At 35.9% G+C, this 27,658-nt stretch overlaps 1 protein-coding gene across 2 annotated transcripts in view; it reads right to left on the reverse strand.

Moving 5' to 3' along the window:
• PXDN (peroxidasin) overlaps positions 1-27,658 on the reverse strand; it is an 80,472-nt gene that overhangs the window by 12,958 nt on the left and 39,856 nt on the right. For both annotated transcript variants that reach the window (XM_021391540.1, XM_021391538.1), the window contains 15 exons: positions 26,380-26,451; positions 25,803-25,874; positions 23,889-24,058; positions 22,581-22,698; positions 20,316-20,485; positions 19,612-19,884; positions 18,302-18,418; positions 16,973-17,131; positions 15,155-15,267; positions 14,702-14,858; positions 12,254-12,362; positions 11,667-11,824; positions 7,602-9,105; positions 6,624-6,758; positions 3,517-3,725 (listed from right to left, as the gene is read on the reverse strand). In XM_021391540.1, the coding sequence (XP_021247215.1) occupies positions 3,517-3,725; positions 6,624-6,758; positions 7,602-9,105; positions 11,667-11,824; positions 12,254-12,362; positions 14,702-14,858; positions 15,155-15,267; positions 16,973-17,131; positions 18,302-18,418; positions 19,612-19,884; positions 20,316-20,485; positions 22,581-22,698; positions 23,889-24,058; positions 25,803-25,874; positions 26,380-26,451 (3,536 nt within the window). The remainder of the gene's footprint in view (positions 1-3,516; positions 3,726-6,623; positions 6,759-7,601; positions 9,106-11,666; positions 11,825-12,253; positions 12,363-14,701; positions 14,859-15,154; positions 15,268-16,972; positions 17,132-18,301; positions 18,419-19,611; positions 19,885-20,315; positions 20,486-22,580; positions 22,699-23,888; positions 24,059-25,802; positions 25,875-26,379; positions 26,452-27,658) is intronic.

Consider the following 27,658-nt stretch of genomic DNA (forward strand, 5'->3'; position numbering starts at 1 on the left):
TGTCTGAGAAAGGTACTAACAATCCACAATTAATTAAAGACTGTGATTATCTCATTATGCACAGAATCACCAAGACACTTACATTAGGATGTTTTTCTATTTATGCTGTTAAAGTAAAAGGGCAGAGACATAGGCAAATTAAAAAAGCAATTGCAGCCTGAATTGTCCTGCAGAAGCGTCTCCTCCCCTACTGTCTGCAGTAGGACTTGAAAAGCTCTATGGGTCTTAGCTCTGGGCACTCTGACAGGAGTTTAGGCTTAAATACAATAAATCTCATTCTATTGCTTTCCCCTAGTCTTTAGTAGCTATGGAAACTAATGGCATGAGACCCCTGCTAGTAAAGATGCAGCAATGTCAGAGATTAACATCTCCTGATTTTCAGTTTATGAATTAGAATTTTATGTTACTGACCACAGGTAGAGAAAATGAAACTTTTCTTGTTTGGATGAAATATTTTTAAAATATATCGATTCTCTCAATAATATTTGTTATCATACAGATATGCAGGACTATGATAAATGCATTTCAATTCAAACTAATAAGAAGTTCTTAAAATGATCATTAAGAGAAGGTCTTAAAATCTGAGAACGTGGTGTTTTATTTAGTAGTCTGGTACAGTTTGAATCTTTATTAAGCTGATAGACACTGTCCTTAAACATAAATTTAAATGTTGAAGGATACATTTGAATGTAGAATGCAAACATAAATATGACATGATATAAGCAAACCCCAAGATCCATGTGAAGAGAAAACATGGCCAGGCATGAATTATGTCATTTTGATACTTTGAAGACCTCTTACAATTTTCATTGTCATGTTACAGTCTCATCCCAAGACTACTGTTCATATTTTGAAACGTGTGAAGTCTTGCAGAGCATTTAGTGCCTAGGCTTGTATTACTTGTTATTTTCATTGAAGATGTTAGGCATAATAAGAGCACAATAAAAAAAGCTAGAATAAAAAGCCAGACAAGCTCTAATTTGGGAATAAAGCACAATAGTTAAACAGCCAGTGTCTTTGTGAAAGCAATGCTTACAGCAATTCTTAAATCAAAGAGATTAATGTGGTTGATACAGACATAACAGATGACATAATTGGTAGTATGGTCTTAAAATACAGGATGTAGGTCTATCCTACTGGAAGACCAAGACCTTCAGAGGAAATAAGTGTCTTAACCCTTCTAATGAATCCAGTGAGATTTAATCCAAATTTATATCAGGGTGTTTTTCTGAATTAATCCAAAAAGAACATTATTTGATTCAGTGGATAAGTCTGTTGTTAACTGACAACCAGTTGAGAAAAATTGCCTTCCTAAATCAGTTTTTGCTTACAGGAATGACTTGTTGTCTTGTCTGAATCACTTCCAATTGGGTTATTGTTTGACATAAAACATATGATTAAAGATATTTTTCATTATGATTTATAAAAAATGAGCATAACTTTTAAAGAAATGGAAAACATTTCCACTTTACGTATTTGGAGTAAAACTATGCTTCCTTCTGCTTTCAAGTAGTCTTTTTATTTTTCATATAACTCACTTCATAAACCTTTATCACATTCAGAAAAATATGCTCACCTTCAAGGGAAGAGAAGTTTATCATTTTTGTGTTTGTATTCAGAACTGTCAACAACAGTAATCACAGAAACTATACTCAGTGCTTTCAAAAAAAAAAAAAAAAAAAAAAAAGTAGTTCTTTTTGTACTTGAGAACCTGAAAAACACCAAAAGTGCTTGTTTGGGAAATCTGAATCTTCTTTGCTAAAACAAAGAGCTGCAATAATTCTGCACAAATTGCCTCTATCTCCAACACTAAAAGAAAGATAGAAAGTAAAGGAAATCAAAGAAAATCTTGTGTACTTCAGTGGAATGCAGGTTTTTTCCCACCACTACAAGCTAGTAATTCTGTCGTATGATTTGTTAACTGAAATCTAGAGGCAATCTGCTATTGTTATTAACAAAGGTAGAAATGCTTTTCTTTATAAGAAACAAATACTGGCTTTACTAAAGAAATCTAAGAAATAACTCTTTGTAACTAAGAAGTTTTTCTATTCTTCATGTGGAAAAGTATTTTGACTTGAACAAAGAAGTAAGGATAACAAAAACAGATGTGTTTATTAACCAAAGTTAAACAGCTGAATATATGGGTCACTTATTAAATATACATAAAGTCCAATGACATGGGAGTCTGTATTCTAATATTTAACTTAGTACAGTTCAGGATAATTTTATTTATAAAATGATGAGAAATATTTTAAACGTGGAGAAGTAATATTGTTTAAATACTTTTATTCTAAAAAAAGTAATAAATTCAAATAAACAGAATTTATTTAACTTGAATGCTTCTTCTGAATGTACATTGTGTATGTACTTCACCTCAGACTAGTGCTGAGCCTCCAGTTCCACAGACTGAAATATTAAAACTGGACTGCCTAACACTGGATTCCTGTAGAAAACATTACACCCATTCATCCACACAAGAAAGGAGTTCAAGCCATGAATACTTCATTTTTTCTTCATTAACCTCTGCACAGACTTCAGAAAGTTCAAAAGAAGGGAATACAAATAAGCAATTTTTTAAAGACAGTTAGTAATTTACCTTCTCTTTTGCCTGGCAGTTGTGAAACTGTACTGAGTCCAATATTACTCTCTGGTAGTAACATTCTTGAATGAAAATACAAGCTAAGCTGTTAAATGGCTCTACAATCTTAAGACTGTCCAAAGATAACAACTGCTCTACCAGGCTCAGTGATAACATAACATTTAGAGAATCAACACATAATTACTCAGCTTTACAAGTTTTCCAAATTGATGTAATTGATGTATTTGTGAAACTGTCTGCCAAATTGCATGAACCCTGGCAAAGTGAACTTATTCTGAACTGGTAGAACATAATTTATTTGCTTATGGTAAAGCATTTGAAGAGTGACAATTGATTTTTTCTTTATGCCTTTGGTATATATGAGGATTATTTGAAGTGATGCTGAACGATTTGGAATTAAATCAGTAAAATGACAACCTCAACAATAACTAGTGGTTTATAAGCTATTATCATCAATATGTGAGGGGCAAATGTAGTAAATGAATTGCTTAAAAAATTGAATAACTTTGTAAGAACTAGGACAAGACCTGGATGAAATGATACCTTGTGAAAAATACACATTATTTCACTGAAATCTAAAGTATCTTATTCTTCCAGTCTCACACAGATAAGCAGCATTTTGGACTAAATCTTCCAGCAAAGAATTTTCTTATCTAGGAATCTACTTTTCAGAGTTGTTTACTGGACAAGACAAAACAATTACCAGTTTAAAAGCTAAATTTTGCAACATCTTTCAATAGCTTTTTTTTTTTTTTTTGTCCTCAATTCTAATGACACTTGAGTTTGTTCTCATGGTAAAGTCATACTAGGTAGAACCCTTCTTTACATGCTGCCTTAAATTCTGAGGTATTTCACAGAGGACTCTGTCCCTGGGGATAATTACATTTTACCAAAGGAGTTAAAAAGACGCTACTGACCTTCACAGCAATCTTGCCACATCCTGAGATCCAGTTTAGGAATATCTTCACAGCTACTATATCCATAAGGGAATTCAGCCACCTTAAAGACATCATGTTGTACCCTGGTTATGTTGTCACCATTGTCACACAGAACTCTGGCAAGAGATGTCTGCTTGATCTGAGTGAGCTGAGCAGGTGTGAACACACCTGGGTTCTCATACCATAACCTGTAATCTCACAGAAAAGACAGGTTTGCTAGTGAAAAACCAAAACACATACTTTAGCAGAAAATTTGCAATACCGTATTCAGAATTAAATTAGCTATTTTATAGATCCTATTCTCAGACATCCTTAATATAGAATAGAATAGTTCAGTTGGAAGGGACCTAACAAAGATCATCGCCATCATCTGCCTGACCTGCCTGACCACTCCAGGGCTAACAAAAAGTTAAAGCATATTAATTGAGGGCATTGTCCAAATGCCTCTTGAACTCTAACAGGCATGGGGCATCAACCAGTTCTCTAGGAAGCTTGGTCCAATGTTTGACCACCTTCAGAGTAAAAAAATTTTTCCTAATATCCAGTGTGACCCTCCCCTGGTGCAGCTCTGTGCTGTTCCCATCCTGCCATCAGTTCCCAGGAGTGGAGCCCGGCACCTCCCTCTGCTTCCCCCTCCTCAGGGAGCTGCAGGGAGCAGTGAGGTCGTCTCTTGGCCTCTTCTCCAGACTGGGAAACTGAGTGTCCTCAGCCTCTCCTCACAGGGCATATATCCAGGCCTGTTGCATCCTTTGTTGCCCTCCTCTGACTGCTTTCAAATACTTGAATATCCTTTTCATATTGAGAAGCCCAGACTCTTTGTGTCAGAGGGTGTGATCCAGATGACTAAAGTAATCCCTTCCACCCCACATAATGTTGGGCTGAAACTCTGAAAGGGTCCAAGTCATTAACAACACCTTTGACATAGCTTCTTGTGGCATTTTGATGCCTTGAGTACCTTAGGGCATAAAAAATGGCATTCGAGTACCAAAATTAAGGTTCTTTAAAGGTAGAGCTTTAAACTACTGTCTATTTCTTTCTCCAGACAACTTTCCTATGGATATGAAAATAATTTGATAGAATTGGTGAAAAGATTAGAGAACAGCTTTTATGTAATTTTGTACATATTTTATGATTAAGATAACAGATTATTAATTTTGGTATAGATTTTTTTTCTTTGAATTCATTCAAATGACCACATTAATTTAGGGACTTATTAATATATGCGCAGGTAATTCATGAGATTCAAGAAGGAAAGATGGTGGCTTAGAATAATATATTTTGATTTTCATTCATAAAGGGCCAAAAGCATTTTAAGAATACAAACCATAAATAATATATTAGTATGAGAAACAAGCCAGCCTTCTGAAAGTAAACATTTTAAGTCACTGTTCAGAATTTGGAAAGATTTGACACTACTTTAACATATAAGAATCACTCACTGTGATTTTGTTTACATCTCACAAAACTGTGAAGTTACCATTCTAAATTGGTACTTTTTTCATCAATTGTCATCAAAAACAAGTAGGAGGCTCATTAAGCTTGATGTAAAATTCAACATAATTTTATACTAAACCTAGAAGAATGGTCAACAAATTTCATTTTACCTACTTATTTTATCATTTTCATAAGGCATTGGACAGTCGCCAATGTAATTCCAAGCACTAGGATCAGCAAAACACATTATGAAATTTCCATCTTGATATGAAGTTAGGCTCACTTCAAACATCACTCCCTTTCCCTGCAGAGGCATTTTTATTTTGCATGGTGCTGACAGCTTTGATCCTCTGCCCATTGTAAATGCTTTTCAGGGAAGGGAGAGTTGCTTTCATTATGTCTAATAATATTTTACTATTTTCTGGCATGCTGCTTCAAAACATTTATACTCTTTGGATAGCAGAACCCCATTTCCAAAATATTCAGTGTTCTCCTCTAATTCCTAAATGTTTCTTTTTCTGGGGGGAAAAAAAAAAAAGTATTTTGCTGAAAAAAATGCACACAGTCGCACAAAAAAAAAAAGCAATACCATTATCCTATGTGACACATATAGGAACTTGTCACCAGCTATCTGGAATACATACTACACATATATCTGCTTTTACTCTCTTTGCCTCCAGGCATGAGATTCACAGCTTAATGTTCAAACAGATTTGATGTAAGAACGTTGTTTTACAAAAAATGTATACAAAAAAACTTGTATTATTTTCTATAGAAATAAGAAAGCCTGTATACTACCCTAAGTAACAATTTCATAACCTGTACAAATCAATTAACATCAGAAAAAGCAAATCAAATCTAATTCCCTACATTCTTCCTCTATGTCTCTTTCACTAGGATGGAACTAACCAGCACAAGTCTTTTGACCTTCATGACATCTAAAAGCAGGATTCTAGGTCACAATGTTAAAATGAAGAAAATGTTGACTTTCAAATTCCAAACTTGTGCACTGAGAACTCTGGCTGTTGTAACATTAGCAATTTTTTTTTTTTTTTTTTTTTTTTTTTACTCTTGGCACTGTAGAAACAGAGAATGAGAAACTGCTCATCATATGCATGTAAAGTAATTTAAGAAAAATTATCGAATTGTGCTCCTAGGGATAACCCATCTGTTTTAAATGCACTTCAGTTGCACAGACCACCTCTATTGAAATATGCATTGGGGTTGTATACACAGAGCAGTACTTTTTCAACCCAAGCTTAATCGCAAAGATAGTGGAAGTGTCTTAATTATTGCAATTTCTTTGTCAATAAAATAATTAAATACCAATGAAAGGAGATGAATAACATCCTCTTTGCAGAAAGGTAAGTGACTTGAGTAAATGGTAAAACGAAGCTCATGAATGACCCATGATTAATCAGTGTTTGTTAGCAGTGGTACTTTTTGAAACTCAGTATGACCGTATTCACCATATAAAGTAACGGATGTAAAAAGCAAATTCATCACAGCTTTTAAGAATATTTTGAACCTGTATTCTACATCTTTCAAATGAAAATAATAAACGCAGTTTGATCTTGAAACAAGACATTGCAACTGCTTTTAAGCATTCTCAATTTAAAATTACTTTTGGTTTCCGCAGTATTTCAATTTACCTGTCTCCATCCCTAATACGCCTAAACTGGGTGCTTAGCAGACACATCAAAGTTGGTCCCAGTCGGCTTCCTGGAACTAAATCTTCTACCATTAAAGCAGGAAATAGGTCTATGTTCAGGGGGGAGCCATACAACCTATAGAAAGAAAAATACAAATATTTCTCATTAAATATTATCCTTTTACCAAAACCAAACCAAAACAAACAGACAAAAAAGAAACACAACAAACTTCCACACACAAAAACAGTATGCCATAAAACCAAGGCAAAAATATATGGGTAACATGAATTAAAAAATGACCGTGTTGGTGCTACATCCTTTGTGAAGAACTAGTGGCGTACCTACAAGAAATCCTGCAATGTAGGTTGTGTATATGAGCGAAAGCATGGGGATCTGGAAGTCTAGCCCACAATTTCCTTTCTTCTAGTAGCTTTCTTTTGATTCCTAATAAATGTTTCTTGCCCTTCTGTATGCTTTTACCCTAGCCAAAACTCACTCTCTGGTTTTGTGTAGATAAGGTAGGGATGGAAGATAGCTGAAGAGTTATTTTCAGATGCTGATACAGCTAAAGGATCACAGATTACTTGTGATGAAGAATGTACACATGAAAAGACAAATACAATTAATTTATATTCCTGTTTTAGATTAGTTCTGTTTAGTATAGAACTGAATATGTAAATCTGTGTATGAACTTGCATTAAAACAACATTCATATTTAGCAACATTTATAAAAACAGATGTTTCAAATTAATACTTTCATGAATGCATGCAACTTCATATTGCTCATCGAGATCTAGAAGTGGAGAATTTAACTACACGTGGGAATTTTCCCCATTTATTTCTTGATACAGATTGAAGTTTCTTAAAAAATCTCTTTACACCTTTCATAACAAATATTTGCTTCCAGATAAGACATTTAGCTATTAATTTCACATGCACATTTAGATAATTGATTGTTTTTCTTCACCTCAGGCTCACCTGCTAAGTTTTTCCCTGATTTCAGGATTCTTAATTTCATTTTTCAGATCTTCAAAAGTCTGAGCTGAAGAAAGATTACAGTAAACTCTAAAATCATGGTAGGGAGGAATTCCATGATCTCTGCCTCTCTGAATATTCATAGCTGCCAGATCTAAAGCCACAGTACGTGCCATGGAGAAGAGTCTTTCTGTTAACTCTGTATTGAGTAATTGTGATGGGACACGCATCTTACCAGCAACACCAAACAATCCCCTTAGAAGTGGATCAATGCCTCCTTCATTTACAATCCGAAATGGAGAGAAGAATGCCTTATGAAGAGGTAGATGGCCTTGTGGAATAGGTTCAAAGTTTTCATCCAGTCGATACAGAAAAGGATTAATAAGTGTGTGACCAAACCTAAAAGCGGCAGTTGCAAACTCATTAGTTATGCCAGAATTAACACTGGGATCATAACCTTTATATTCGCCAAGCATCTTCATGCCTACCTCTCCAAAGATCTTAGGTAGCCAGTGGCTAAATGTTATGTGTTGCATTTCTGCACCAACAATTTTGCGTGTTTCATGATATATTGTGTCACCATCCCAGTGTGGATTGAGTTTCAGTAGCTCTGTGGCAATTCTGTTGTGTTCTCTAAACCACAGTGTGTGGATACTGGTAAGACCCAGCTGTTCATTAGAACGCTGATCACCAGCTAAAAAGCAGGGAATGGGGCTCTCATTTTCATCCCTCATACATTCTGTTGGTGGGCCAGTAGCGAATGGAAGAAGGGGCTTGCCAGATCTTTGTACAATGCCCTGTCTCAGAAGACCCCTTTGACTTGCCAAGTCTCTGATTTCCAGTGCTTCATGATCGGAACTGCCATACACATTGGATGCATCAATATATGAAGTCAGCTGGTTAATCTGTTCTCGTGGGTACACAGAATTCATCAGGAGAGATGTCATGCCACTTCCACAAACTGGGCTGGAGCGTACAAAAAACATGCAGCGTGCACCGTTTCTGACTCTGGGATCGTTTGGTGGTATCATGATTGAAAAGCATGGAGGATCATTCGTGCAAACTGAACTGCAATGCTGACCATCTGAAAATCTCGCCTCACTTAAGGCAGCAACGGTGAGATCAAGGTCATGGTCGAGAAACTGACCCCACTGCATGAGCATGTGAGTGTATTGCTCATCTGGGGTTATCGTTTCAGTTCCAATCAGAGTAGTTGAAACCAAGCGAGGCATTGGGAGTGCAAATCCATTAGAGAGTCTCTTGGGTTCAATTCCCCGAGGCAAATTAAATCCATTTTCATAGACTGACTTTAACAGACGTTCAAAGGCTGTCAGAGAAGCACCCCACATGGGATGCTGCAGATTGTTGCACGTTCCATCATGTGTCCTGTACTTCTGGTGAAAGCACATATCTGAGCAATTGTTCACTCGCCGATGGGCTGTACAGCCTGAGAGATTAGCTATCAGATTCAAGTACTGTGGGGATACAAGGTCATTATAGTGATAACCTGAAACCAGAAGGGAGAAGAAAGAAAATCAAAGACTTTGTAGACTCGTGGTTCCCAAAGATCATGCATTTATTTGGAATGTTATTTTGTTATACTGTATTTTTCCCATGATTATCATTTAAAAAAGAATAGTGATCACATATGCTTATTGCAACATTCACTCATTTGAGGAACAACTACTATTAGATCAGGAGAGAATTATGTAAAAGGACGATTCAAGTAGAACTTTCACAAAAAGAGTTCATTTCTTATTCGGTCACCTAAGAAAGTATAGACATTTTCAGAAATAACAGTCCCATACAGAGAATGGAAAAAAATTCCTCATGTTAGTAAAAACTCAGCAACTTATTTAGATTTTGAAATTTTCTCTTTTAAGACTTGATAAATCAGTGAACATATTACTACTTTGTTATGCTTTATCACAGAAAAACAAAGAATAAAAAGCACAGAGGAAAATCACCACAAGCAATTTAGCTAAACAGAAGAGTGATCTGTAAGATAAGTGGTGTGGAGTAATCTGCATTCACATTACTCACAGCAGTTCACTGCAAAGAAAAATTAGTGTTTGTATAACACTTGGCACAGGTTTCCTCTGGGATCCACACCACTCACGTCTGGAACCTTGACTCTGCTTCACTTTCCAGTGGGTGGCGACATTTCAACTAGGGGTTATATTCAATGGCTCCTGCTTGAAGCAAGGAAGTCTCCAGGACTGAATCAGCTCAGCTGTACCCCTGTCCAGCTATCTTGAACTCTCCACCGACTGAGACTCCTCAGCCTTTCTGGATAAGTTGTTCCAGTGCTGCGCTGGCCTCCTGGTGAGAAAGTTTCCTAACATCCAATCTGAACTTCCAGAGCAGCAATTTGTGGCCATACCCCTTGTTACACTGTCTGGCACTGAGGAAGAGAATTTGGCTCCACCAACTTTCCTAGGTATATTCCAAGATTTTACAAAAAAGTCTCTGAATACAAAATTGTCAAGTTTCTCAACAGTTCCCCATGTAAAAGGGCTAAATAACACCTTTCATTGGGCTCTGCATTTAGAAATAAAACCAATTAGAGACAAATTTGTGTATTAGGATCTGAGCATTAGCCTGTTTAAATGAAAACAGATTTATTCAAATATTTAGGCTTCCCTATGAGCGAGATTCCTATAAATGTTGTTTGGCTGAAAAATAAGCTCTGACTGTGAACAGAATTTGCAGTATCACAGAAAGTTGCCTGATTCTGTGTTAACTTGTGTTTACATGTTTTAATGCTAATTTTTTATAAGGCTTAGGTGATTGATTTCCTCTATTACAAATTCTAACGAAAAGCAGCTAAGATATTCTCACGCATTAGATTTCAAATATCCTTACTGTTATACTGCACTGTGTGAGTTTTGTATATGATATGTTTGCATATGCATCTAATCAGAGAAGCAAATTAAATCGTGTTGCTCTTATAAAACACAAGCCTTCAAATAAATTTGTGTAAGTTTTTGTGGTTAACTTTATCACAAATTATTTATTCAGCTCTAATAACGAGTAAAAAGCTTCTTTTACTATCAAATTTACAGTACTACACAAAGCCTGCAGTCTTTGGTCTTATAAATACTTGCATAGTTCAGGGTCAGTCAGAGTTAAAGTTTTCGGAAGTTACAATAAATACTCAATTATAAACATCAAAAGAAATATAATAAGTAAAAATATTTCCTCTAGATTTTCAGTGTAGCTTTTGGCTATGTCTCAAGTCTCAAAAGCTCTCCTAAAACTCCATCATTATTTCCAAATGCTTCAGTCCTGTGTCTTAAGCCTTTCCACACACATATTTACATGCATTAGTTGTATGTGCTTCAGCTGTACTTCATGAATTTCGACTTGGAGTTCAATATCTAAAAAGCAGAAATATTATGCACCAAATTTTTCTGATGTTTATAAAAAGCAGCAAAAATGTATTTTTCACTATCTGAGATCAGAGTTGAACAGCTTAGTTTGACACAGGACTTAAAGAATGAGTAGCAGATAATTATTTGAATACTACTGTGGTACAATTAGAAACCTAGTTTTGGAGAGAATATAGACTCTTTTTGTTGTAGCCTCTTTTCTCTGCATGATGACACCAAATGCATCTACTTAAGGAAATAGTAATAAATTACTGATTCTTTTCAATACATAACAGATAAACCAGTTTTGCAATGAAATAATGATCCTCATGAATTAACACACAAGCAGTTAGCAAACAGGATGCATTAGGTACTTCCCTAATATCAAATAGGATTAGGAGGATTAGGAGAAGAATCTGAACATTTTTCCCTAAGATGTCAACATGAGGAAAAGTAGAAACATTCTAATAGGAGAGCTTAATCAAATCAATCAAATTGAGTTTCACCATAACGTAGCAGTGTGCAAATCAAGGACTGAATAGATAAATGTATTTCTAGTAAAGTTTTGTGAAGTCAGGGATTTCAATGTAAGGGTTCTGCAACTGGGACCCAGACTCTGACAATCTCTCGTGGAAGTATCAATGACTTAAGAAGGGAAATACACTGCATCACAGAAAAATAAGGAAAGAATACTGACTTGTTCCATTCAGGTCAACCATTAGACCATCCTGTACATGATCTTGAATAAGCTGTAATGTTCTTTCAAATATTTCCCCAGCTCTTGCTTGCTCAACAGTGTATGGATCCCTTGGATATCGAAATAAGGCTAGCAAATCATTTGGAGATCGAGGACGACTAATAGATAATTTGAAAAAAAGTGGTAAGTGCACAAAGGAGTTGTAAAGTAACATTACATACAGTAAAATTTCAACATGATTAAAACATACCTTGGTTACTCATCTCAAAATGGAAGGCAAACAAAAACAAATATACACATTTAATAAAAGAATATGGAAATAAAGAGTTACTAGCCTATTATAACACACCGTCTCCCTAGAAGAACTACTGCATTGAAAAATGAGATCAACAGACAAAAATTTGGTCTCTGCTACTTAGTATTTCAGTAGTAGGAATCCTTCCATGCTGAACTGCTACTATTCCCAGAACAAATCCAACATTAACATTCATTAAAATAATAATAAAATGGCTTCTTGCTTACTAAATGTTCCATTTCTTCTAGTATATACTTTAATTTGATTTATCGGTTAAAAAAGAAGGGGATACCTGTCAAACAGATGTGTACGCGTTGAATTTATTGCTCTGTCAACAGTTGCAATTGCTTCCACAATTGATGTTTGTACAAAAGGATCTCCATTTCGGCTGACATTAGGGACTACAGAAAGAGGAATTCACATGTTATTGCAAAAATGACCACACACAAAAAGATACTTCTATAAAACAGAGTCTAGACACGACATCATTTCGGTTGTACAAAGTAAACCACTGTTCTTTAAGCATTAGTTTGTCCAAATATAAAATTCTTAACCACTTTGGAATTCTAACAAAACATATTACAGCAGAGAAAAATTAAGCTAAAATAATACAGTTTAAAAATAATCTTTCTTATAATTCTAAAACTAATGTAAGGATAAATGTGCAAGGGCTTTAATTGCTCATTATTAAGTCCTACTATTGTAAGTAAAAGCGAATAAAAAGTTCCTTTTCATTGTTGTGTATTATCAGCTTTCAAGTGTTGATATGAAGAATGTGATCTATATCTAATGAAATAATATCAAATTTTCCCTTTGAATCCAATTAGTACTGAATAAATGGCAGAATTCAATGCAAGAATTTAAGGAGCTAAAAGGAATGTTACAACAAGAAGAAAATAATTAATAGACTTAGTTTTTGCCTTTTAATTATATAAACCACATAAATACAAAGAGATTTCATGAAAACAAAACATAAAATCAAATTGGAAAAAAATTAAAAGGAAAAATACAGATTTGTGTACTTTCACAAACAGCTACACTAAGCTAACACTGCTATTTACTCCTGAATTTACTCTGGTAAGCAACACATATTCCTTTTATTTATTTTCATTACTACTTTGTTTTCCACCTTTAAATTACCTAGCATAATAATACTATGTTAAAAATCACACACTCCAGGGCTTTTACAACTCTTCATAGTACCAGAACACTAAAGCATAGGCCTTTTCATGCCATGCTCAATTGCCACTGAATGTTTGTACAACAACTAAGGCCAATAACCTTCCTTTCAGCCTAACCCAATAACTACCAGATCCAGGGGCAACAGCTAACAATTTCCAGAGTATGTTTAGATTGGAAAAGCCACACAGGAAGAAGGGTAGAGTAGGGGAAAAGTCCAAAGCAAAAACACTGGAATAAAAATCAGCAGATGTACAAAAGCAGCTGATATAAAAACTGTTGTTTACAAGCTTTCGTGACTTTTTTTCTTTTTTTCTGGGCAATATTTCATTATTCCTTCATTACTGGCAGCTTAGGTTGTGTCCACATGAGCATCAGAGCCTGGATAAGGGCAATCAAATTCAACCACCTATACAGTCAAATAAAAGGTACCTGGCTCTGTATTAGTGTATTACTGGAGCCCCTTGATCTGCCCTCAGGCCAGTTGCCTCGGGCTGGTAACATACTCTGTGCTCTCAAAATGGGCTGACCACAATGCCTAATTGGAATAAACCTTGATCCATGCTAATTATCAACTGCTGTAGCAGCTATAGAGATATATGATCATTGTTAATAATGATGTAATATCATTTACAGCTTTGCTACCCTTGTTTGAGTTGTTTTGGAGAGTGTTTGTGTGGCCTGAACCATCTTAGGACTTCACCACTATAGATACAAAAAAAAAAGTAGCTGGCTATCTCCTCTAGGTTGGCTACAATAGAAGTAATCTCAGTGTTCAACCTAGATATGTGCTCTGCAGAGCTATCTTTCTGATTAATGGTACATGTGGGCTGAATCATAAACCTTAGTCAGATGTTAACTATACAGTACTTTATTTTTGCTTGAACTTTCTGTTGACAGTAGTTTGCTTTTTAGGCCAATAAATATTAAAAGTCAAAGCTCCATACAAGCTTTTCAAGTTATATTTTTCTGAGAGGAAGAGAAAAATGGCAATTTGCCTGTTAAAAACCTATCTTGCCTTAAACTTAATCAAGAAATTTGCCATTATTACTTTCCAAAAATTAGAATAAAATCATATTTTCTGCATTTCTGTTTTCTCCTTTTCATTCTTAAGAGTATTACAACTTTACTACTTTACGGAATTATTTCACAGTGGTTGCAGCCCTGTTTTTTTGAAATAATAGCTTTAAGTGCCTCTTGAAAAATGCCACAGGAGTTTTTGTCAAGTTATCTCAAAAGATTAGACTGTGTATTCAACCAGAAAATTTTAACAGGTCCAAATCATAACTCAAGGGGAAAGAAACATGATTAACTGGAGCCCAAAACATTGTTTGTTCTGAAGCTTAAGTCCCAGAGACATTTTGGCTGACATGTTCCTATCTTACTCAAATCTGTGCAGATAGGGGAAAAAAATGAGAACATTACAGGAGAACTAAAAAAAAAAATACATGGAGAAAAGAAAGAATTCAGCATTTAATGATCTTTTTGCATCTTACAAATTAGATAATTATTATAAAAGTAATTATCTAGTCCATACCACTGACCAACTCATAAACCTTACCGTTAACACTAAGTACCATACTAACAGAGGAGTATCCTATGGTATTCCGGGCAACACATTCATATCGACCTTCATCAGCAGTTCCAACATCACGAATGGTAAGATATCCCTCCGGACTAACATGAAATTTTCCACTCTCAGTTACCTGTACTCCATCCTGCAGCAAAGCACAGTGTTTTGTTATTCTGGTATATCCATTCCTTGTTTTCAAAGCTGAATTTTTTATTATTTATTTCTTTTCTTTCCTCAAAGTGATGGGCTGCCAAAGAGTTACCAAAACATATCTTGGCTCAAGACTTAACAGTGCCAAAGGACTCAGCATTACAGAGTTTTATTACTTTAATGCTTTCATTGCTATGTCATTGAAAGTGGGAATATTAATTGGATATTCACAAAGAACTCTTATTGAAATATATAGGTCTATCAAAACTTATATTACTGATGCTCTATTACCTTATTCCATGTAATTACTGGCTCTGGCTCTCCTTGAGCGCTGCATGGGATCTGCACGTTTGTGCCAACTTCTACTGTCATGTCACTAGGAACACTGGCAAATACAGGAGTCACTAGAAAAGCAAAAGACACATTGGTAAGTTATGAAATACTACTTGTACAAAAGATGATCTGAAAAAAGTCAATGTTTGCTTGTTTCAGTTACCCAATATTTCTTAACCTATAATCCTATTCAGTTAACAACTTTTAGTTGCTTCTAACTATGCCTTAAAGATAATATTCCTTGTTTTTAGTATTTCCTTAGGCTGATGTTTCATGTACACTTAACTACTTACCAAACAGGCAAATATGCCAAAAACACTAAGATCCTTAAGTTAATAGCTCTGAAAAAATATCTGTGAATAGCTAACTTAGAACAAAATCAGCAGAATGATGTGGAATTTGCCATCAACTTCTGTCAAAATTTTTAAAGTTTCAAATTTTAAATAGCAGCAACAGAGATTTTGTAAACAAAAAAAAATAAAAATTTTCAGAGCTCACTCAACTCTGACTGCCCCAACCAAAACTCTTGAGCATCCAAACCCAATAAGCCCTTGGACTTCAACATCAAATGACCTTCAATTTTTAGGGCACAGCAACCAAGGAAGGAGTGGGACTGTGGTTTTAGAGAGAAGTATTTGGCCATGCAGCATACAATCATATACACTGGAGAGTGTATATCTGTAAATGTGAGCAATGTCTTGTCAAGGACCATGAAACAGACCTTGATCATTAATACGAAATTAGCCACGGTGACCACTGACTAGACATTCTGAAGATGAAAAGCCCCTTTACTAAAAGCCTGGAAAAAAAAGGTTTTCTCTTATTGCACAATTAAAAATATCATTGCAACTAATGTATGGAGAGCTTAAATTTCAGGATGTAGCCTTCAGTATCTACTATCTTTTCTTATCTACTTCAGATCTACTATCTTTTGACTATAAATATTAATACGATCCTAATAAATTATGGAAGTAGCTGACAAAAAAGCATAAGAAAATGGTGGATTTTTTTCTATGTTAACATTTTGGGTATAAGAGTGGCGTTTCATTGTAAAGTTCATTCTGGTCTTTTAAAATAATGTTTTCATTATTTAGCATAGTTAACATTATTTATTAAGCAGCAGAGAGCATTGAAGAAATTAGTCTAACATGCTCACAGAAAACATTTTCAAAACAAAATACTTTCACAAGCCATCTACAAAATAAACCTCCATTCTTTTCATTAAAAAAAAGCGTAAATCCTTTCACAGACAACAGAATGTTCAAAAGGAACAACATTCCTTTCAGATCCTATAAAGCCTCCCTATATGTCATTTATTAAAAGCTACCTGCAAGCTAAAGATAGATGTGCTCAGAAATAATGATGAGAAATGTGAATTATGGGCAACAACCAGAATGGCAGGTTTTCTAAATAACAAAAGATACAGTCCCATTCTAACAAGCTCTTATCAAAAAAGGCCATGATTAATTGTAAGGTTATGTATTCTCCAGGTGACTTTATTTAAAGTCCATCCGGGCACAATGACCCACACACTGAATTTATAAAAGCTAGTAAGACACCTTACAATTCAAACCCAGCAACCTAAATTCATTGTAATATTCAGCAAAAGTTCTGAAGAAACCCCAAGTCTCATTTAAGATCTGCTACAAAAACTTTATTTCCAACCTAAGATAAATTTAGCGTATATCATATTCACATATATGACATATTGTGCCATCATTTTAGGAAAAGAAAAGAATAATAGAAGCACAATGTATTTTTATGTGGACAACATACCTCTAGGCTGTACAGTCAGGTATACAACAATCCTTTGAGATCCAATGATATTGACAGCTTGGCATTCATACTGTCCCTGGTCATGCAGGGCAACCCTGGAAATCCTCAGGGTACCAGAAGATAGGACTAAATGTCTTCTGTCAACAGACAACTGGCCTCCTGAAATACAGAGCAATAGCATTTGCTATTTATAGAGAACAAAGTCTCTTTGTTCTAGTAAAGGGGAAATCTGGACGATTTTAAATTTGATAAAACACTGGAAACAAATAGAAGTCTTTTAAAAAGAAGCAACTTCTGAAAGCTTTAAATCACGGAGTATGAGCACACTAATATATAAATACAGTCATAATCCTGATCTCTCCTCCATCTCCTTTTGTGATAGAAGCATTTTCATTCAAGGAACATAAAAAAAGATCCTAACGAGGGCATCAGAAGACATATGCCATTTGGTATGAATGATATTTTCATATTAATTATTGTATGTAAGACCATCACAATTCATCTCATCTGCTTAGGACATCCAGAGAACCAATAACCACAGGTCTGAAAAAATGGAATATAATGCAATACAATACAAAAGAAATGAAAGGCACAACAGTGTCTGTACCCTCTTTTTCCTTTCTGGACATCTCATTTGATTGGAGCAACTTTGACAGAGGGAGAAACAGGGACATTATCAGAATCAAAACACTCAAGTGTTTGTTAGAAATCTGCTTTATCTATCATAATTCAAAATTCCTTAGGGGTTGCTTTTCCTGCTAGAGCCACTTCATTTAATTGAACTGGCATATCTGCTTCTACTTGCAACATCCACTACAGTATTTCTTCCCATTGTACTGGGCTTAGTGCCTTTACAGTTCCTGACAAAGCAGTCAGCAGAGTGGATCCCAGCATTCCTGTTGATCCACTTACTCTGACAGAAACGTGGTGGACAGAAATTGTACTGATGGCAGCCTGGACTGGTCTGCCTTGTGAAGAGAGCACATCCCAACATACTGAAGTATCTCCAGTCAATGATAGACATCTTGATTTCTTCTGTTGTAAATTGGCAATAATAGATATTGCTGCATGTGTTTTGTCTCACACTTCTTAAACATATTCTTGTAGGAATCTGTTATGAAGGCATATATTTCAGGGAGTCCTTTTTACTGAAGAACTCTTGGGAAGCTAGCTTCTGCTGCATATTTTGCCTTTTCTAGCTCAAGAAGGGAGAACTCTGTTTCCTTCAGAGACTGATGCATCTGAACAAATACACACATTTCCTTTCCATTCATTAGTGATTCCAAATTCTATTCCAGCAGATTAAAAGTAAAACCAGAACAAACTTACCTCCTTTAGTCCAAGCAATAACAGGCTGCGGATAGCCCTGTGCTTCACAAGGGAAGTCAACTGTTTGCCCTTCAATCACTGTTTTGTCTTGAGGAGTGACAGTAAATTGAGGCAGAGCTACAGAAGAGAAAAAAACAAGAGCTTAAAAATGCATGACTGTCTGAAATGATGTACAATTTCCTGTGTGACAGAAAAAGCTCATAAAGGTGGGAAATGGGTTGCCAATGGGACACTTTCACATTGTAAGCACTTTAGGGATGAAAGTTAAGGGCAATGTCTTATGCAACAGGAACATCCCAACACGCCGTGCCCTGGCATCAATGAAGATCTCTGGGAGCTACTGCCACAGATCAAAAATAAGATCTACAGTAGGTTTAAAGAATCAAAGTATTCCTGGGTTAAAAATACCTTCTTTTACTGTCTTGCAAAAACTGCTCTGATAAACTATGGAGAAAATGGAATGTGGTCAAAACTCTCCTTAGCTGTTTTTGCTTTCCTTTACTCAGAAGGAAAATAGTGAGTGGAGTGCAGGCCAGTTTCTGCAGTAATATCATGGCATTATCAGTGCGAGAAGGAATTTGTTCAGCTCTCAAAACACAATCATCCACTGGTGAACAATAAATGAACAAACAACGTGGACAGATACTTTAGTATAGCTTTAAAAACTGAACTCATTAACAAAGCATGTGCAACCTGAACTGTTTGTCAAACAGAGATCTTAACCTGAGGATAGAAACAAATTTGTTAATCAGAACATTTTGTAAATAAAGGTTTCAGCATTAAAACTTCTGCAAAAATATATTCTCCACTTGTATGTACAGAAGAAAGTTTTCTAATGTTCTGTTCTTGAATAGAAAAGCATTGCCCATGCCTCAGCTGGAAGAGTGGTTGTTTCCATGAAACTCAGTGGAATGTACCCACATTCACTCAGGGGTCTACAGAAGAAAGTGACACGGATCTATACTTGAAACTCTATTTCTAGTGCTCCAGATGCAAAAAAAACCAAAACAAAACAAACAAACTGTAACCAACCAAACTATAAACATTTCAAAACACAAATGTTAACTTCTGTGAATATCCAATGAAACTTAACTTCCAGAGTTTCAGTGTATATCTTCATCTTGATGAAACATGCAATGATATTCCTATAGACTAGTGTAATTGAAAGAAAAAACCCTTATGGTATTAGCTTCGTTCTAGTCATTCAGGAAAAAAAAAAGAAAAAGAAACAAGAAAACTATGCCATTTGATGTAACATACTCTTCATAATATGTTTTACAGCATGTCACTCCAAGTTTAATTTTACTCACCTTGGACTATGATATATGCAGTCGCATGGATGTTACCTACACTGTTAGTTGCAAAACAGGTGTACTCGCCACTGTCTTCCTGCTTGACATTTTGTATGTAAAGTCCTCCTGATGGAGTTATTGTGATGCGAGGGTCACTGGGTAAAGGTGTTCTGTCACCTTTGGTCCATGTAATTTGTGGCTGAGGGTGCCCAGTTGCACTGCACTCCAAAGTGACACTTTCTCCAACTAAAACCTCTGTGTTCTGCGGGTGAATCACAAAACTTGGCCTGGCTGTGTGAAAAGAACAATGTCTAAATATGATTTTTTGCTGAGATAATTAATTTGTCCAAATATTACAATAGTTTGGAGAATTCAGGTTTTTTCTTGTTAATGCCTCTGTTCCAATGTACTACTAAACTTGGTGCAAACACTGGATGGTTTAATCCTAATCTTTCTGTTTTGTTTTTTTGTTTTTGTTTTTGTTTTTCCTTAAATCCCCTTGAAACAATTATCAATCAGTGCAGTTCCAGACATTAATTTGACACTTGCAAACATAAAGCAGTGGCTAAATGAGATGTGGTGTAAAAAGTTCCAGAGATATACCAGTAGAAGAAATCTGCATGTCAAGAATATACAAGAAGCAATGCATCCTATTTTAGCAATCTTATGATTTTATTTTTAGCAGTCCTATAATCAAAACAATTATCTATTTAAATGTTTACCTGGTGACCCAAAATATCTGAGAGTAACTTCCTGAGTTTTCACTTCTCCAGCTACGTTTTTTGCCATGCACTGGTAAATGCCCTGGTCAGTTTCTTGAGTATTTTGAATCATTAATGTGCCGTCATCTAACAAGTTTAGACGAGAATCTTCTTTCATAATGAGCTCATTACTGTGAAGAAAAGAATCTGCTGGAGTTAAACCTTTAAATCAGAAGCACAGAAAACTGTCAAATAATAAAAAACTAAATTAACCAAAATAACTCGGAAAAAAGTTTTTTTAGTGTTAAGTAAAGAGCTTTTAGCTTTCTCCTAAAGAGAAGAAGCAGAGGGAAAATGAAAAAAACCTATTTTATTTATGCAAGCATTAGATCTTCAAAGTGAAAAGCCAAAATATTTTTATGAGTAAAAGCTTATGGGGAAAAAAAAAAGAGGACAAAAAACATAACTTGTCTCATTCTCTTTTGAGGATACAAGCTGTTCTAAGTGGCAAAACAATTTCAAATGTTTCCTCTGGAAGTACACTAGATAAATTCAGTACTCAAAATATGTCCTAATAGGAGGAGGGCTAGTTATATAAAACTATCTTGGTGCCAACCTGCCTCTGGATTGTTCAAGGAGCACTTATGAACCTGACTGTAATTTGCACTGGCTTGAAATCTAAGTCAAGATCAGCTCATCGGGCTGTCACGGTTGCAACATTTCGTGGTATGATCTTAGTACAGTAAGGGCATTTTACTGAAGGAACTGTTTCTCACTCCATCCCTCACTACATGATGAAGAGCTCATCCCTTGTGTACATAACTGAGACCAATTGCTGATCTACGCAACATTCAACAACTGCTCAACAGGTTAATGCCTTTTGACTGAAATCTTGCCATATTCAACTACCTTGCAGAAAGCTTTGCTCTCATTCATGCTGCCAGGAAACAAGCCAGAGTCAATAATCCCACGCCCCAAGCTCAAATTTCTTCTTAAAACTCTTTCATATGTGTATTCCGAATACATGTTTTCTTTGTTTATTATAAAAAGTTCATGAGCCAAAGAAAATTTTAATGAAATAATTATACTATCCAAGTTTAAGGCTCTGTTCTTTACATACTCCATAAATGCTGTACCCTTGTCTCATGCGGAGTCCTCACTGAAATCAGCACAAAGTTGCAGAACCAGGACTCTACCTCGTTCCATTTTATCAGAAACTAACAAACTAAAATGGTTCACTTATTAATATGAAATGTGAAGGAATTTGTTTTCCAGATCAAGTTCTCCATTTGTTTAAGAGAGTTAATAAGCCAAAGTCTGATTAAGCCAGTGGTAATCTCATAAATCATGCGTCTGCTGTAAATTCTCATAGGTTTAGGGCAGGTGAAATGCTGCCATGTGGCTGTTTTCGCACTGCTGTGCCCAGCTCTGATGAAACATGGCAGGGCCTTGGCAGAGCTTGAGCAGATGAGATGACCCATGGGTCCCCAAGGGATGCACACACTTTTATAGACCCTACGCTCTCAAGCAGCAAGGGGAAACATTCAAGCAGGTTGTCCAGAGAGCCTGTGCCATCTTCATCCTTGGAGGATTTTAAGATCCAGCTGCATAAAGCCCTGAGCAACCTGAGGTGTTTCCATAGCTGACCTTGCCTGGAGCAGGAGGCTGCACTAGAGACCTGCTAAGGTTCCCTCCCACAAGAATTACCCTACAATCCTAAGATATATACATGTGCCAGCCCTCCATGTATTGGCCTGGGGAAACTGATATACCATCTTCCCTCTTCTGAAATGAAGCTACACCTCAGAGGAAATCTTCCAGCTTTGGAGCTGGTGTTCAAAGACCATCTCTTCTGAAACCCAACTCTTGTCTAGCTGGATCTCTGTATTAAAGCAACTATTGTTCTGCCTCCAAATGTGATGTAAACAGACCTAAGCTTCACATGCAAACACTAGCTAAGCTTACCAACTGCATGTGCAATGTGTCCATGTTGGATTGCCTGGTACTTACATTCGAGTGATTTAAAGTTTTACAGTTGAGAGCAACTGTATAACTACAGTTGAAAAGTTTACTTATTATAGGCACTTTCTAAAATTATCAGCTCTTAAGAGTTTAGAATTACTAATAAAACAGATCCAGCCCATTATTGCTCCATATACTTCTATTTATTATGTTTCTGCTGTTACAATTCCAAATGTTAGAAGTAATGTGTTTGGTCATGCACCCAGCAATGTACACACACAAACATACTTACATCAAGTTTCTCTCTTCCTTTTTTCAACTTACTTGTTTCGAAGCCAAATAATTTCTGGTTTCGGATTGCCTTCAGCTCTACAAGTGAAGTACACTGTATTCCCTGAGGTAACGTCCACATCCTGAGGCTCTGATGTAATTCTTGGCCTCTCTGTATCAAAAATAAAATGCATAAGGATCCTTTACTTGTTTCAAAACTACTAAAGAATGGTAAATAAACACTTTTCCATGTATCTTATTGAAAAATGCTTTTCAGAAATGTTTCAAGATAAAACATTTATAAGCTTAATCAGGATTAAAGTCATTTTTACCTATCTAATATTGACTGCTGCCTTCCTGACCTCCATTGTTTCTTAAGAACTTTAATCAGACTGGAAATGGATTGTGCAAATTTGTATCAGGTTCTAAACTAGCAGTTCTATTTATTTGAACAAAGGCTGAATTTGTTTATGAAGAACAAACTTTAAAGCAGCAAGTACAAGTGCCATTTAAAATAACTTCCTTTAGATAAGTATCAGCACCTAACCTACCTCCTACAGAATAATTTGTCCAGCTTGTTTCCTGCAGTTTCCCTATTCTGGCTCCTTAGATGTGCAGAGAGCAGGGAGGATGCCATGTGAATTATTCTCACATTAAATCCCTTTTTGCTATCTTATTCAAAAACCTTGCAGACACTTATGGTCACAGTTCTTCCCATCAGAACTGTACCCAACATACAAACAAAAGGGCAATTCAGTTATTTTGTATCTTCACAGGCAAATGCTGATCACATGGCAAGAAACCTGCATTTTGGTTTCAGAAAAGGGGCCTGAGGCCTGAGTGTGCAGTAATCCTGTAGTGACAGAGTTTCAGTGCCTGTGTACAACCTATGCATACAGAAGAGTGGAAAGGAAATCCAGTGACTTAACGCAACACAGTTAACAGGAGTTTTAACAAAAAATTCTGTGAAATCAGGAGCAATTATATTTGTTCTCTTTCTTTATTCTCTCCCGTACAAAAGGGAACATATGACACCAGGTGCATTAAAAGTCCCTAGTTGATAATTAAATCTGAATTATAAAAATGAAAAATAATTTCCTTCTGAATAATCACACTTAATTTCTCAGTACCAAATTTCAAATGTGAATGTACTTGTTTCAATAAAGGTAGTCTCAGGGTAAAAATGATCAATTCTGCTAGAAGCAGATGAAAAACAGTGAAGGGACACAGAGGGATTTCTGGAAATAGGCACTGTTAACTCGAAGTGGTCAGCACTACTGAAAGGAACAAATTCTAACTAACAAAACACAGTCTGGGTATGTTCAACACAGTGAAGAAGTCAGCATGAAGCAGCAAACCCACCACAGTTCAGTTCCTCTGGTGTTATGGTGGCCACTGACCGCCCCTGGATCCTGCGTGGGTACTCGCAGGTAGCGGCAGCCTGGGCATTGCCTGACTCCACGTATGTCTTCAGCAGCTCTGCCAGCCACAGGATTTCACAGTCACAGTGAAGAGCGTTTGAATCCAAACGCCTGCATGGAACAACTCCTGTTAGCAAGCTCAAACTATTTACAGACAAAGGGCAATCTCGGATACAGATGGTTGTCACTTTGCTTATATGCATTCTGGCAGTCTTTCTTACAAAAACATGTATTATTTCTACCACATGGGTAGGCCTCTGTTCAACCTAGCAAGCATATACACACCACCTCTCTTCTAACTCCAACATTCAATGCAAAAATCTGAATTCATTTAGAAGTTATGCAAACTTTGCTTACATAAGGAACATATACAATTCTCCCCACGTTTTTTCTGTTTAATACTTGTTACTGCAGTAACCTCACAGTTAACCTGACAGTTTTACAACTTCCCATTTTGCTGATCAGGCAACTGAGACAAAGACCCACAGTTTTATTTAAGGGCTAAGCTCTCACTGAGTTCAGTGGGTCAGTAACCTCCTAAACACACCTGCCTATAATGAGAACCCATAAATTTGGTTGATTTTCTTTCCAGTTACTATGTGGAACACTGCACTTTCTAGTGGAGAGCCCTGAAGGAAAAAGAAGCATTAAGTACAGAAATCTGTAGCATTAAATTTTTCTATATATTAATCAGAAAAAAAGTTGCATGGCAAAATAACTTCAGTTTGGTGTGGCTTTGGGGGACATTTTCTCTTCTTTTCTTTTTTTTTTTTTAACCTGTACAAATGACCAGATACTCTGTATTCCTTGCTGCTCTGTGATAAACAGGCAAGAACAAAGAAAACCATTGTACAAGCCGGCATACAAATGCCTTTAGGGATTAGCTGTATCAGCTCAGTAGACAGCAGGTCAGTCCAGCCCACTGTACCATCCAGGTACTGGCCACTATCAAAACTTAAAAAACTATTTACTTAAGCATTATACAAAGAAGCATCTCTTTTTTGTTTGCTTGAGCTCCTTGGGACCTCAGGCACTGTATGAGTAAAACAGCTACTCCAGGAAGGGGCATACATCATCAAAATTTACTTTATTCCGCCTTTCCTCTGCAGTTAAAAGTATGGTTTCAGAACTGTCTCAATGGCCCTAAAGCAGGAGTGCTACAGTAACATCATCCTATTATTTCCCTTGTGATCTCTTTTGGCAGATGAGTTCGTGTGGCACAGCCCAAACTCAGTGGTCCTCCCATCAAGAAGTTATGTCTTTTTCAAAATGGCAGCCCTAGGTGATTCTAGAAATAGCTTCACTGTGGCACTCTGTCAAGATCAAGCCAAAATTTGAAGTGCTCCTGAGGGACTAAGATGCCTCTAATTTTCCATCTGAATGGCATTTCAAGAGGAACTGGCTTTTGGAGTTGCTTTTCGAAGTGATAATTACGTTCTTGCATTTCTGAGCATCTTTCAACAGACATTTTTTATAACCAGATTAGAAGAACAATTAAACAAAATAGTTCAAATAGTCTAATAGTGAAGTATAACATACAAGGATCACCTAGTAAGACATAAATAGGGAAGAAAAAAAGGAGCTGTGTATATTATTTAGTCTACATGACAAAGGGCTGATGGTGAACATGACCATGTGACTACAAATAACTTCAAGACAAGAAACAAACAAAAAGATTTAGTCAGTCATTAAAGATGGCAGGATATGAAACAATTGTCTCACTCTGTGTAAGTAAGTAACTGGAGCACAGTTAGAAAAAAAAATTAATATTTAAAATAATTACACATTGAAAAGCCTTGTCAAGGAAGACAAACATTGCAAGATGAGATACAGTGTAATAGTTTAATTTACTTACAGTCTCTTCATAGATTCTAAGTGACTAAATGTTCCAGGAATCAAATGAGCTATTCTGTTGTTATGTAAAAATCTGTTAAAAAGCACAGAAATATGCATGTAATATTTCAGATTTTGACATGTATGCATTTTCTTTACATTCTTCTGAAAGTAGTTTAAGAGAAAGCAATCTTACAATTTATTTTTTTTCAAGTAATCTTTTTCATTAATTCATTGGCTACTAATTTTTGGATAGCTTCTAAGGTGTATTTGGTGTGTCCATAAGGGAAAAAAAAAAAGAAGCAACATAATAGTAAATCAATCAAAAAAGAAGGGAGTTCAAAATATAAATTTTCCTCATTCACAACATTTATTTAGGCCAAATATCAATCACAACTATTTGGCAAATCGTTTTGCAACAGAAAAATATAACACAAGTGATGCCCCTAAGGTCTGCCTGAACAAGGTGTTCTTGGCAAAACTACTTAGCAGTTAAAATTAAAATTAAAAGAAAAAAAAAAGACTAAAACATCTGATTTAATTCAAAGAAAGAAGCAAGCTGACTCTTCTGTATCTTACCCCAAGATAAACAAACTTACAGCCTTTCAAGTTTTGGAAGATGGGTAAAGGACTCAGGATCCAATGTTTCTATTTGATTAAAGTGCAGATACCTGAAAATATGTTAAACAAAAAGAAAAATGCTGAAACAGTGTACTTAATGAAACTGAAATATTATAAAATATTTTGTTTCTACTTACACTTGGTTTACACATCTAAATAATGGTCATTATGTAGTGGCTTAACTTCCTTCTGAAATCTGGATCCTGTACTTGATTCTGAGAAATATGGGATGTGACAAACAAGAAGGATCTACAGACCACTATACATCATGTTCAGATATATGTGCAAAAAAATTGTTCAGATATTTACTTCAGGAGATTTTGGAGACACTACTTTGAGAACTCTTTTGCCAAGTCCAGCTTTCATTAGTGTGCATCCTTGAATAAGTATACATGTAAAAAAGAAAATAATCATCTTTAAAATGATGCATGTTATTTTGAAAATATTTATTTTCCTGTAGAATAACATTTCTGGCAGGCAACTGTTTTCACTTTTATCACATTAAGTGAAAACTTCAAAAGATGCTAAGAAAAAACCTGCTCTAGTCCAAGAGTCCTGCCATTTAAAGCTATTAGGTCTCTCTCAGTCTCGAAAGACAAAAGAATTGTAACAAAAAAAAAATTATTTTGACTGAATCATTCCTAGACAAAGGGTTTCCCAGCAACTGGTGTACAGTCAACTAACACAGCTGTGCTGTTTGATGCACTGCTGATACTCATGTAAGATATTAATACTATACAGCCAGAAATACCATACAGTTTTTAACCCTGCAACTCTGAAGGAGTCTAACGGAATAGGGTAATTAACCAGATTATTAATCTGCAACTGGTATAACAATGCGCTATTCATGAGCCCAAACAGCAGGCTTGTGCCAGCCCTGACTGTGCATTGTAGGTATCCCACTGCTTTGCAGAGGAGAGAACAAACAGGAATTGAAGGAATTGTGAAAGCTGTGAAAATGTTTTATAGACTCTGGATCCTGATTATATCCAAATGTATCCTCTCAAAGTTTCCTGCTACCCCTGACAAACTCAGGAACATCACCATGGGCTGAAGAATGAAAAAAACTCATCATTTCAAAACAGAGAGAAAATCTCAGACCACCAAATCTGCTGAAAAAAAATAAAATCAATCCCATGGTATGAATAGTAGGAAGAAGGCCATGGGAGCTCCCTGCAGGGCCTGCAGGCCCCAGCGGAGGTGGCTGCGGGTGCTGGATCTGCAAGCGCAGGAGGACGCATGGGGCACAGACGCCAG

The sequence above is a fragment of the Numida meleagris genome, chromosome 3 (genome assembly GCF_002078875.1).
Source record: "Numida meleagris isolate 19003 breed g44 Domestic line chromosome 3, NumMel1.0, whole genome shotgun sequence".
Classification (NCBI taxonomy): domain Eukaryota; kingdom Metazoa; phylum Chordata; class Aves; order Galliformes; family Numididae; genus Numida; species Numida meleagris.